The 13,391-nt window shown below is 44.5% G+C and overlaps 1 protein-coding gene across 1 annotated transcript; it reads right to left on the bottom strand.

Annotated features, from left to right (window-relative positions):
* Positions 1 to 3,475: 3,475 nt before the first annotated feature.
* LOC138789013 (CD209 antigen-like protein E) lies at positions 3,476 to 12,253 on the bottom strand. The gene is made up of 8 exons (XM_069967553.1): positions 12,176 to 12,253; positions 11,993 to 12,097; positions 11,461 to 11,562; positions 11,284 to 11,343; positions 9,087 to 9,140; positions 6,267 to 6,418; positions 4,355 to 4,455; positions 3,476 to 3,850 (listed from the first exon to the last, which is right to left on the bottom strand). The coding sequence occupies exons 1-8, from the start codon at positions 12,192 to 12,194 to the stop codon at positions 3,730 to 3,732; spliced, it is 714 nt and encodes a 237-aa protein (XP_069823654.1). The 5' UTR covers positions 12,195 to 12,253; the 3' UTR covers positions 3,476 to 3,729.
* Positions 12,254 to 13,391: the final 1,138 nt, after the last annotated feature.

Raw genomic sequence — 13,391 nt, 5'->3', positions numbered from 1 at the left:
CGTTTTGAATTTGGAATGTTTCTTCTCAGTATCCTGAGTTCGGAAAGTTTCTTTGAATGGTTCGGAGTTCAGAATGTTTCTTCACAGCGTTCTGACTTCGGAATGTTTCTTCACAGCGTTCTGACTTCGGAGTGTTTCTTCTCAGTGTTCTGAGATTGGAATGTTATTTTGAAGTGTTCGAAGTTCGTAATGTTTCTTCTAAGCGTTCTGAGTTTGGAATGTTTCTTTGCCGCATTCTGTGTATCGCAAGCACCAGGAGCGATACACAGTATATTGGAAGGTGCACATGACAGGGAGGTGATGAAGAGCTGTAAGGGGTTAATATAAGTGGCGGGTGAACAGTGAGGTGAACAAGACAGATTAACTTTATCATAGGCCCACGGCAGTTCAACAAGCCTCCACTCATGCCAAACTGATAACCCTGTATCCCCCTGTCCCCACCCTAGACTGATCACCCTGTATCCCCCTGACCCCACCCTAGACTGATCACCCTGTATCCCCCTGACCCCACCCTAGACTGGTCTACCTGTATCCCCCTGACCCCACCCTAGACTGATCACCCTGTGTCCTCCCACCCCACCCTAGACTGGTCATCCTGTATTTTCCTGCCCCACTTTAGACTGGTCACCCTGTATCCTCTCCCCCTCCTCCAGAACTGGTCACCGTGTATCCACCTGCCCATTCCCCTCACCCAGACTGGTCACCCTGAATCCCCCTGTCCCCAGACTGGTCATCCTGTACCCCTCTCTTCACTGATTGTCCTCCCTGTCTTTCACATACCTGTGGTTTAGTATTCCTCCTCCATAGTGCAGACTGTACAGGACCTGTGTGGTAACATCATAGTCACATGTTAAGGTCCTTCACTAGGTTCTCTATTGTTATTGAATTGTCTCCTGGCTGCAGTTTTGCCTTTATTTCTGCAAAATCGCAGTTAAAAAAAACCCCCAGTGATTCTTTTGCAAATCATGGCATAACTGTAACTAGAAAACAATACACCACTGAAGTTATAAGTGTGTGTTTTGGGGGGGGGGGGGGGGGTCATGGGCCCCATGTTACTGCCCAAAACTGACCTCTTATAATCCACTACTGATTAGGAAGCTCATAAGAAGCAAAGTACATGGGAAGAATGACCCCTAGATCAAGGAAGGAAGAGTTTAGATCAAGGTGTATTGAGTGTGAGCCTCTGCACTAAATGTCTGCCCCATAGATATGGGCTACATTCAGACCTCTGCAAATTTGCTGACCTTACAGACAGGGAAAGAAAATAATGGATTCGTTCTCCGACTGGCAAGATCTCTCAATATCATGCCGGCAGCTGGAAAAGTCTTTGAAGCGCTGTGGCACTGTAGTGACAGGACAGAACTATGCAGGACCAAAAATACTGTACTTTAAAAGTCACTGAACACATCCTACTAATTCACTCTTTACTTTGTAGATCTTTGTTTGCATTATTTGAAGGTATATGACCAATTTGTAGCAATGCCGCTGAGAATTACAGATATGCAAAAGAACACTGCAGAGACACCATCATATGTCTCGACGTCAGTGAACTAGCCAGACCTTCCCTCCGGGAAGGAACAACCAAGCCAAAGGCGTTCTCCAGTCAAGGAAACCACCTCAGCAAGGTATCCATCCACAGACAGCTGTTTCGGGGTTTTTGCCCCTCATCAGTGTGGAGTAGGTTTCTGGCTAGTGGGAGCAATGACTAGTAAGTGCATGCAAAAGGACGCTGGTTGACCTCAGGGAGATCAACCAAAACACCGCAGAGACACCATCACGTGTCTCAACGTCAGTGTATTCTAGAACATTAACCCCTGGGAAATCAAATATGCAAAAGAACACTGCAGAGACACCATCACATGTCTCGACGTCAGTGAACTAGCCAGACCTTCCCCCCAGGGAAGGAACAACCAAGCCAAAGGCGTTCTCCAGTCAAGGAAACCACCTCAGCAAGGTATCCATCCACAGACAGCTGTTTCGAGGTTTTTGCCCCTCATCAGTGTGGAGTAGGTTTCTGGCTAGTGGGAGCAATGACTAGTAAGTGCATGCAAAAGGACGCTGGTTGACCTCAGGGAGATCATCCAAAACACTGCAGAGACACCATCACGTGTCTCAACGTCAGTGTATTCTAGAACATTGCCCCCTGGGAAATCAAATATGCAAAAGAACATTGCAGAGACACCATCACATGTCTCGACGTCAGTGAACTAGCCAGACCTTCCCTCCAGGAAGGAACAACCAAGCCAAAGGCATTCTCCAGTCAAGGAAACCACCTCAGCAAGGTATCCATCCACAGACAGCAGTTTCGGGGTTTTTGCTCCTCATCAGTGTGGAGTAGGTTTCTGGCTAGTGGGAACAATGACTAGTAAGTGCATGCAAAAGGATGCTGGTTGACCTCAGGGAGATCAACCAAAACACCGCAGAGACACCATCACGTGTCTCAACGTCAGTGTATTCTAGAACATTGCCCCCTGGGAAATCAAATATGCAAAAGAACACTGCAGAGACACCATCACATGTCTCAACATCAGTGAACTAGCCGGACCTTCCCTCCGGGAAGAAACAACCAAGCCAAAGGCGTTCTCCAGTCAAGGAAACCACCTCAGCAAGGTATCCATGCACAGACAGCTGTTTCGGGGGTTTTGCCCCTCATCAGTGTGGAGTAGGTTTCTGGCTAGTGGGAGCAATGACTAGTAAGTGCATGCAAAAGGACGCTGGTTGACCTCAGGGAGATCAACCAAAACATCGCAGAGACACCATCACAGAGAATTACAGATAGGCATGGTGAATTTGTGTGGAGGCCCCAAGTTGAACCTTTGCACTAGAGCACATCAGTCTCTATAGTGAATATGTGAAGGTCAGCTCACCTCTATCAGAACTCTGGAGGCACAGTTCATTCAGGAGGGTGCACAGATCCCGTGGTGGCTAGCTGTTTGTTCACAGATGAAAGCAATGTAGGTTGCCCTAGGCACTAAACCTGCGGACGCCCCATCTTCACTCACCAATTGGCATCAGGATATTCTAGCTTCTGAACATCATATTGATATCTGCGGTAGACCCTCATGCCGTAACCAATAGACGTATCGCCAATAATCCTGGTAACAGCACATGACTACTGGAAAGAGATGGGAGCCTGGTTTTGTCCACATGCATTTCTCTACGTGTAGAAACATTGTCTGAGGACTTAGTATTAGCAGCTAAGGTTACCACAGAAGATGTAAAACATGGTGAGGCAGTGCTTTAGTACGTCTTTCAGGTGCTGCTAGTGGCGTTAATGGAAAAATCTGAGTCATTGGTTCGCTTTAAGATTTGCATTCATTGGAACCAAGGGGCCTAGGCCAAAACAAGCCCATAGCATTATGTCACCTCCCCAAAACTTTAGAGCTGGCACAATGCAGTCATTTAGTTTATCATATTACATGTCACATATTCCATTTATTAACACTATAAATCATAAACAGACAATGCTACATCTCTATGCATCTTATATGAATTCATTTTATATTGCAAAAGAATAAACAAATAGGAATAAAACTTAATTTACATGTGTATGGATAGCCACATAAACTCCATTGAGTCGCAAAAGAACCATCCTATACGTTTACCATTGGCATTGCTATCTGCCACCAGGTACATGTGTCTTTTGCTCTATGTCCTGGATCCCATCTCCTAATCATCTGTTGGATCCAAAATTCACCTCCAGTATCTTCAGATCCTGGCAACACCTCATCATTTCTTACAGATATAATGCATCTTAATGACACAGTTCAGGTCATTCCAGCCATCGGACTTCATCTCTACACAGAATTCGTTTCCACCAACGTTATTTGGTTCATTAGGACTCCAGAAGCTAAAAGACAAGATCAAGGTTACAAACGATCAAGTTATAAAGTGTAGGGCCAACTCATGGAATAGTTGTCTTTGGTCACATTTTTGGCAACAACTACAGTAATATAGGGAACTATAATAATACAAGTGGTGGATGCAAGGGAGTGTGTTGGCTTTCTGCCCCACCATTTACCAACCAATGAAAGCGACACCCTTGTTGGCATCAAACCACCTATTCTATGAATTGAAGGCCTGCGGGCTGCCCGTTCAGACTTTGTTACTTAATTTAAAAGCAACTCCTGCCTAATAGCACCATAGCTGGTTATAGAGGATGGCAAACTGGGAGATTGACTAGGGCCACTATTTTATGGTGGTGGTGTTTGGAAACGGAATTGTAGTAAGTCAGTATTATTGGAATACTGTACATTATGGTACAGTTTTCCAATAATTGATACAGTATATGGTAGTATTATGATGGCACTGTATGGTGCATCCATGTGACTGGTCCCTCTTTTCTGTGGCTTACCTGAAAGAGAGAGGTGTTCCATCCAACCACATCCATATAGAAATAAATTTAATTAAGCCAATCCAGTATATTTTTCCACTCATTAAAGGCCGCAAAGATTCCTGTAGAAAGTAGAAACACAAATGTGTGTGTTGGGGGGTAATTGGTCAATTACTGTAAAGACCCTATTACAGCAAGAGATTATCTGGCCAATTATTGGCCGCTACGCTAGATAATTGCTGTTTGATGTAATAGGTAGTGTTAAGATTCAGCAACATATTGAAAGAAAACGATCTTGCTAGCGACAGTCCGCTGGCAGTCGCTCCGTGTAATAGGAGCGTTGGCAGCAGACTGCCCTCCCGCAACCCCCCCCCCCCCCAAGCTCTTACCTGCTCGCTGTCAGTGCGTGTAATAGCGCTGACAGGGAGTGGGAAATGAGGAGCAAGTGAGCACTGACCGGACAGATTGACACTTATTTGGTCCTAATATCAGGCTGTTTAATAGGGCCAATAGTACAGAAGTCTTTTGGTATCAAAAAGTTGCACATTTTTACACAAGCCTTTTTTTTTTTTTTTTTTTTTACAACTTTAGGCTAGGTTCACACTATGTAACTGTGCGGCTGTATTTGCGGCTGTAATTGTGCGGCGGTATTTTTGGTGGTTCATGCGTACGCTGGAAAGTATACAATATACGGCTGCACAGTGCACACTATGTATGAATCTACGGCCCTATCGTAAACGGACCCGTAAAAAATTTACAAGACCATTGTTTGCGGCTGGAAACGCGGCCGTGGATTGACAGGCGGTCCGTACGGAGTACTTCAAAAATAGCCGGCAATGATGCCGAATGCCGATGCCTCTAATAGTTAATATATTAAATTAATAAAACACATTTTCTTTGTAATAAAGTCCCTTTCGTTGTTCAATAATTTAATTCTAACGAATCCATCATTGTGCAATTAAATATACTGTCAAAAAATAAATATATATATAAATATACATTTATTTATATATATATTTATTTTAACAGTATATTTAATTGCACAATGATGGAATCGTTTAAATTTAATTATTGAACAATGAAAGGGACTTTATTACAACGAAAATGTGTTTTATTAATTCAATATATTAACCATGAGAGGCATCGGCATCGGCATTACTGCAGAGGATCGCAAACCCCGGTAATAGCGATTCATGTAAACTGTTTCCCTGCTTTCCCAGATGCATCCAGAGGTGTTTCCATCACTTTCTAAAGATTTTATTTGTTATTTTTAGTTGAACCAGATTTCCAAGTAAATGACCGTATGTTTTCAGCCGCATGTCTATTTTTTCCCACGGCCGGAGTTTCATCCGCACATTTACAGCCGCATAAAAAATACAGCCGCACACATACATAGTGTGAACCCAGCCTCACAAACTATTTAGAAGAAGCAGAATCAGGGGTTAGGCTTAGATTTATCAAACATGGTGTAAAGTGAAACTGGCTCAGTTGCCCCTAGCAACCAATCAGATTCCACCTCTCATTCCTCACAGACTCCAACAGAAAATGAAAGGTGGAATCTGATTGGTTGCTAGGGGCAACTGAGCCAGCCTAATGTGATAAATCTCCCCATTGTCATTAAAGCGTTCCCTCAGAATTAACAACCCAATATTAATGATCATACATAGGCTATGTTCACACAGCGTAAAAGTATGGCCGTTGTTGCCATCGGCAACAACAGCCGTACTTTGTACGGTGTGGAACGCTGCCTATTCTTCTATGGGATCCTGGCCGGAGCGTACACACATAGTATACGCTCCGGCCAGGATCCCATACGGCGCTGCAAAGAACTGACAAGTCAGTTTTCATGCGGCCGCAATTCACGGAACGGCCGGTCTCTTACAGTGTGTGAACATAGCCTAATAGTTATAATTGACCCAATATTATCTCTTACCACTTCCTCTCTGCTTGTGAGAATAAGAAGCTTAGAATTTTGTCTGGTGCAGCTAGCGAGGGCATCGAACCAGCTTTCTTGTGTAACAGAAAACGAGTAACACGCGTCGCCTACCCTTGTCCATGTTATTGGGCAGATTTCTTTTTTGGGCTCTGAAAGTAAGAAAAAAAATGTTTCCTTTAAAAACAAAAAAACAACTAAATATTGTACATTATAAACTTAGATGTTGGACCAGGCAACCAATAAACTTGATGTCTAGAATGGCTTCTTTCTTAACCCCTTAAGGACCTGGCACCAATTTTAATTTTTGCGTTTTTGTTTTTTCCTCCTCTCCTTCCAAGAGCTATAACTTTTTTATGTCTTCACTTTACAGTAAAACAGACATGTTAACTTTTTTTATAGGTCAGTCTGAATACAGCAATATGCATGTTTACATATGTTTTCTAATGTTTTACTATTATTTTAAAGTGAATGTACCATCAGGTACATTTGCTTTAAATGTTGCACATGAATAGAATAGCGCTGGTGCGGGGAAGACGGTGATTCTAATGGAGCTGCCTTACAGAGGGAAGGGGGTTTCGTCACAGTGGGGGCAGGTTGGCCCGTCTCCAGTGCTTGGTAATAGATCGGCACCGTGCACAGGAACCAGGCCTCTGTTCAAAAAAAGGAGTGTGGCATCGGCTTCCCTGCACCTGAGTCATTCTATTAACCCCTGGGCGACCCTGGGCATACCAGTATCTCTATGAGAGATCAGTGTGGATATACTAGAAGTCCCCCAGGGGGAATAACCCTAACCCCCGGGGCAATAACCCTAACCCCAGGGGGGAATAACCCTAACCCCAGGAGGGAATAACCCTAACCCCAGGGGGGAATAACCCTAACCCCAGGGGGGAATAACCCTAACCCCAGGGGGGGAATAACCCTAACCCCAGGGGGGAATAACACTAACCCCAGGGGGTAATAACACTAACCCCAGGGGGGAGTAACACTAACCCCAGGGGGGAATAACACTAACCCCAGGGGGGAATAACACTAACCCCAGGGAGGGAATAACCCTAACCCCAGGGGGGCTTCTAGTATATGTGTAAAAAAAAAAAAAAAAGTTTTATTGTAAATGAAAAGCCCCCTCCCCTAATGAAATTTTGAATCACCCCCTTTTTCCCATTTTATAAATAAAATAAAATTAAATAAATTAATAAATAAACATGGTATCGCCACGTGCGTAATCGCCCAAACTATTAATTTACTTCATTTCTGATCTCACGCAGTAAACGGCGTAAGCACAAAACAATTCCATAATGTCCGCCTGCTACCCCCACCCCGACGTACGTTTCGGCCACTTGCCTTTTTCAAAGGAAAAAGGCAAGACGCCGAAAAGTACGTCAGGGTGGGGGTAGCAGGTGGACATTATCACCATTCACAACCTTGGTAATATACTGTTATCTTGATTTTAGGGTGTTGATTTATTATTTTGTCGTGGAGAAACACTGGTATGTGTTAACTTTTACTTGCGTCCTGTGTTGGGTCCATTCTGTCCATTGTCCACCTGCACTACCCCCCGTTTGTATGTTCGTTGTTATTGTTTTTAACATCCTCTCCAGTCGTGATTCACTGTCTTTTCTTTATTACAATTTTATTATGTCAGTCCTATCAATAAAGATTATGTTTTGACTAATTAGAGGTTCAGTTGTCCTTCATATGTATGTTTGTTGGTTTGTAATTAGAACCCTTATATTGCTATATTTGAGTGACACCTTGTCCCCCATTTTTGAGGTTCCATTTAACCTGGCCCCGTTTGTGGGGGAGTTGTGCGTAACTTGAATTCTGTTAATATTGCTCAGCCAACCAGTGCGCTGCGGCGGGGCAGCACACTGATTGCCCGAGCGGGACGTGCCGGGAACCAGCGAAGCAAGCCGGAGGAAGCCGGAGCCGGGATTAGGTGGTGTATAGGCTCCGGCGGCTGGGGGGTTAATGGGGCGGGCTGCGGTCAAACTCGCAGCGGGATGTACATCCCACTGCGAGTTTGTCTGCACATAGAGGAGACAGGGCACAGATCCGCAGCTGATCTCGCTGCGGATCTGTCGTGTGTGTTGGTACCCTAACAGTAAAATTTCTTTTCTGCAAATAGGTATTATTTAATTGGCCCTATTATGACTTTCATAACACTTTTATTTTTTCAGCCACAGGGCTTTATCAACTTTTAAACTTTTTAAGTCCACCGTCATCTCTATATATCTCTAAAAAAGCTAAAGAATTGTATGAATACAGTCAGGGAGACTCAACTGTCAACAAATCCATTAAAACTGTTTGACATGAGCTGTATAATCATCAGTAACTGTTATGATTATGCCCCCCCCCAATAAGGAGCTTGTGTGGAACAGTCCATGCAGCTTAAGCATAGACAGTGCCCCTATCGAAAGCACAGGAGTTTTCAGATAGAAAGAGACAACTTAAAGGAGTTATCTGGTTAGGTAAAATATATGTTGCATCACCCTCCTTTCTGGAGACTAAAAACTCATTCCATACATCTCATTACCTTTTCTGTCTCCTTCCTCCAGTTTTGAGATTGCTGCTTTCTGCTGAAGACACAGAAAACTGTATCTGACCTCATCAGTCCGCCTCCCCCTTTTCCCCCTTCAGTCAGAGACAACATAGTTTATACACTCTGTGAAGGCGGAAGGGTCATCTGAGATCAAGTTACTTGTGACCTCTGTAATAAGACAACCCGTTAAATGTTTGTCAATCCTATACCTTCTGTGGTCACAGTATGCATGATAAGAACCAGACACACAAAGAAAGCCTGAGGCTGGAGACACTTACCGGGTGTGCTGATTTCTCTCACTTGGTCTAATTTATTTTTCAAAAATTGCAATTCTGTAAGGAGAACACAAGAAAGCAGGATGGACAAGAGTATCACAACCTTCCTTAATGTCCTGTAATGATTGACATGGCTAAAAAGGAATTCAGCACCTAGATATTTTTTTTAATGATCAGAAACAGATACTTTAGATATGTTCTTTACTTTCTGGTTCTCTTTTCTGACTGCAATTGTTTAATTTTCATTTTTTTTGTACTTTATTATAGGGGCTGCCATCTTGCCTGAGCAATTAGAGATATGCTTTAAACCAAGCCCCATGGACATAGAAAAGAATAGACAAGATCTGTCCCATAGACATGAATGAGGAATGTTACTGGGTGCAATGTGTGACCTTTAGGGTACAAACCCACTTGCTGGATCCGCAGCGAGTCCCCTCGCTGCGTATTTACAGCGAGACTCGCTGCGGATCCCGGCCCTATACTTTCAATGCCAGACAAACTGCGAGTTTGTCCGCAGCCCGCCCCGTTAACCCCCTGCCGGCTGAACACTATACATTACCGGGTCCCCGCTCCTGCTTGCTTTGGCGGTTCCCGGCACGTCCCGCCTGGCCAATCAGTGCGCTGCCCCGCCGCAGCGCACTGATTGGCCGAGCGGGACGTGCAGACACCGGGAGCCCCGAAGCAAGCAGGAGTTGTACATCCCTGCTGCGAGTTTGTCTGGCATTGAAAGTATAGGGCTGGGATCCGCAGCGAGTCTCGCTGCAAATACGCAGCGAGGGGACTCGCTGCGGATCCGGCAAGGGGGTTTGTACCCTTAAGGAGGTCATTCCACAGGGAGGGGGAGGCTGAGCTGTGAACTTCTGTTAATCTATCTACAGGGGCGTAACTAAAAAGGGCTGGGCCCCATAGCAAACTATTGATTGGGCCCCCCTTCTCTCCCCCATCCCACTGTAGGTAATCCTCCTGTTTGTTAGCCCTCCGCCCAGTAGATAGCATACAGTATGTTCGGCATCTCCCTGGATATCCCCCCTCAGTAGATAGTGCCCCCCCCATTGTAGACATCTCTCCTAGTGTCCCCCATGGTAAGCATCTCACCTTGTATCCCCCTGTACATAGACATCCGCCCCACCTTCATACATAGACATTTCCCCTATTACACCCCCAGCCCCCCCTCTCCCCCAGTACATAGTGTTCCCCATGGTAGCTATCTACCTCAGTAGTATGATGACAGCTCAGTGTACTGCAGGGATGGGCCCCCTGATGTGGTGGTCCCCATAGCGGATGCTATGGCTGGTACAGTGGTAGTTACGCCCCTTTCTATCTATCTATCTATCTATCTATCTATCTATCTATCTATCTATCTATCTATCCTTGCTGACTGGCTGCATAATCAGTATGTGCACTCTATGGAATCTATGCACTCTATGGCTTGTACAGTGGTAGTTACGCCCCTATCTATCTATCTCCTATCTATCTATCTATCTATCTCATATCTATCTATATATCTATCTATCTATCTTTGCTGACTGGCTGCATAATCAGTATGTGCACTCTATGGAATCTATGCACTCTATGGCTTGTACAGTGGTAGTTACGCCCCTATCTATCTATCTCCTATCTATCTATCTATCTATCTATCTATCTATCTATCTCATATCTATCTATCTATCTATCTATCTATCTATCTATCTATCTATCTATCTATCTTTGCTGACTGGCTGCATAATCAGTATGTGCACTCTATGGAATCTATGCACTCTATGGCTTGTACAGTGGTAGTTACGTCCCTATCTATCTATCTCCTATCTATCTATCTCCTATCTATCTATCTATCTATCTATCTATCTATCTATCTATCTCATATCTATCTATCTATCTATCTATCTATCTATCTATCTATCTCCTATCTATCTATCTATCTATCTATCTATCTATCTATCTATCTATCTATCTTTGCTGACTGGCTGCATATTCAGTATGTGCACTCTATGGAATCCCAGCGGAACACCCGCCCCGGATTCTACATCTCACACCTGCATGCGGCCGACAGAGTCTGCAAGCGGGTGCGAGCTGCGGAATCCGCGATAGGTGTTCTGGCGGGATTTCATAATGTGCACGTACCCTATTAGTTCATTTGAGAAGAGTACAAGGGTTGTGGGGTAAAGCTACTTTGCATATTTTTTTCCCCAGTGGGACTTACCATTCACTTGTATTGTGGTATTATGCTTTCCTTTCTCCACTTGTACAGAGGCAGCTGAAACTGCAAGGCAAGGAGATTCGTCAACCACAGCATTGCAACATTGCCCACAGGTCTGCAGACAAGAACTTTGAGGTGCAGCCCCCCCCCCCCCCATGGTGCCACTTCCCTTATACTTACATAGGGCACATATGACTATCAGGATTATACACAGCACTGCAATCACACCAAAGAGAGACACTTTACATGCTATGGACCAGTTCTTCTGAAAACAGGATTCAGCTGGGGAAAAAGAATTACATATAAAGATTACAGGAAGCAAATACAGGGATATAGGAATAGGGTATATATGTACATATAACAACCGTGTGAACAGACTGTAAAAAGAGGTTAAATGGTTCGGCTTGAGTTTCAACATCTAGTTTGATAGATAGAGAGTAGAGATGAGTGAACCGGGTTCGGGTTAAATTCAATCCGAACCTGAACATTCGGCATTTGATTAGCGGTGGCTGCTGAACTTGGATAAAGCTCTAAGGTTGTCTGGAAAACATGGATACAGCCAATGACTATATCTATGATTTCCACATAGCCTTAGGGCTTTATCCAAGTTCAGCAGCCACCGCTGATCAAATGCCGAAAGTTCGGGTTCGGATGGACTCCAGCATGCTGGAGGTTCGCTCATCTCTAATAGAGAGTCATTTCTATACTTTACTTTTGGCTGTTTCCGTGGGTCCTTTGTTCGGTGTCATTGGTAGAGGGGGTAACGTCCTAAACACGATCTCATTTGTGTAGTCATTGTCCTCCGTGTCCAGGTCACCTGTAGATGGGATAGAAATGAGTGAGGAATTCGAGCTTCTCAATCATGCCACCAAATAGACGATTCCTCGAGACTTACCAGCTCTGTTGGCGTACATATCTGCTCCTCTTCTGTGTATGTCTCTGCTGTATCTGGCTCTCTCCCAGCTATTTCTAAGGTCTCCTAGCCTCCACAAATCCTTGTGGTCATGATGAAGAACCAAAACTGAATGTGTAGACCAAGAAAAGGAAGCGAGAGGAGGCCCAGGAGTAAAGTGATGGTTTCAGTATCATCAAAAACTGTGTATGACAAACTGAAAGCATGTGCTCCTATAGTTATATTATATATAGACATCTTTGACCATCATTTATTGAGGTGCCCAAATTATACACATCGTCACTTCCAGGCCTCTCCAATTTACCACATATGCAAATGTGGTGTAGCACAGATTGATGGATATTATCAGTTTTGCTGTACAGCTCAGCCAAAGATGGTATAGTCATGATGCCAGTGCTAGTCCAGCACACAGCTATGGTGGTAGCACCTACTTTGCAACGGCTGGCTGTACCCCCCAAAACGGTCGGTGACTTGCCAGGTTGTGATGGGTCACTTGTCACTGTAGTTCTGAGTGGCAATTGACCCACCCGGACTATCGGTACCGCCATCCACAGAAAGGGGAAAATTATCCAAGGTGTGCGGCTAATGTGCATAGGTGCTGGTTGCAGAGGAAAGGATGACTGAGTCCCAATATTATAAAAACAGCTTTACTGTGCAGTCTAGTACAATACTTTTGCAGAAATAGATAAATCTTTACACAAAGTTTAGTGAAGAAGTAGAGTAGAAGAGAGGTAGTTGTAGCGGTGCTTGAAGAGTTGAAAGTACAGTAGAGTAGCATGGAGGAGAAGAAATGGTTGAGGGAGTCCTTATCCAATGTAGCAATGTACTCTGACGGAACTTGGAAGAAATATACTGTTGTCAGGGAGTCCTGGGGTCCGGGAAGATGGCAGTCCCTTCTCTCAACCCGCAACCCCTGTCCCTACCTGCTTGGCCCCCTAGGCTAAACCCTAGGGCAGTAACTGGGCGACAGTCCCTAGCCTAACTAGGGATACGGGGAGGTAACAGAACACACAGACAGGTATATACAAACAGGTCAGCAGTCTGAGTCGGCAACAGGAGATCACGTCAAAATCCAAATCAGCAAACAAAGGGTAAACAGAGTCCGTTCCAAGGTCAAGCACAAGAGGTAACGCAGTACAGAGGATGAGGCAGAGTTGAAGTCCAAGTCCAAATGTCAAATAACAAGCAGAACAATACG

The sequence above is a fragment of the Dendropsophus ebraccatus genome, chromosome 1, assembly GCF_027789765.1.
Source record: "Dendropsophus ebraccatus isolate aDenEbr1 chromosome 1, aDenEbr1.pat, whole genome shotgun sequence".
In the NCBI taxonomy this organism is placed as follows: Eukaryota; Metazoa; Chordata; class Amphibia; order Anura; family Hylidae; genus Dendropsophus; species Dendropsophus ebraccatus.
This window is presented reverse-complemented; position numbering and strand designations above follow the sequence as displayed.

Excerpts from the sequence above, each read along its gene's own strand:
- LOC138789013 (XM_069967553.1), bottom strand. Across the intron at positions 11,344-11,460 it reads GATAGTCATATGTGCCCTAT|TTTCAGCTGCCTCTGTACAA; the intron begins GTAAGTATAAGG and ends CTTGCCTTGCAG. Across the intron at positions 6,419-9,086 it reads GAGAGAAATCAGCACACCCG|AGCCCAAAAAAGAAATCTGC; the intron begins GTAAGTGTCTCC and ends TCTTACTTTCAG.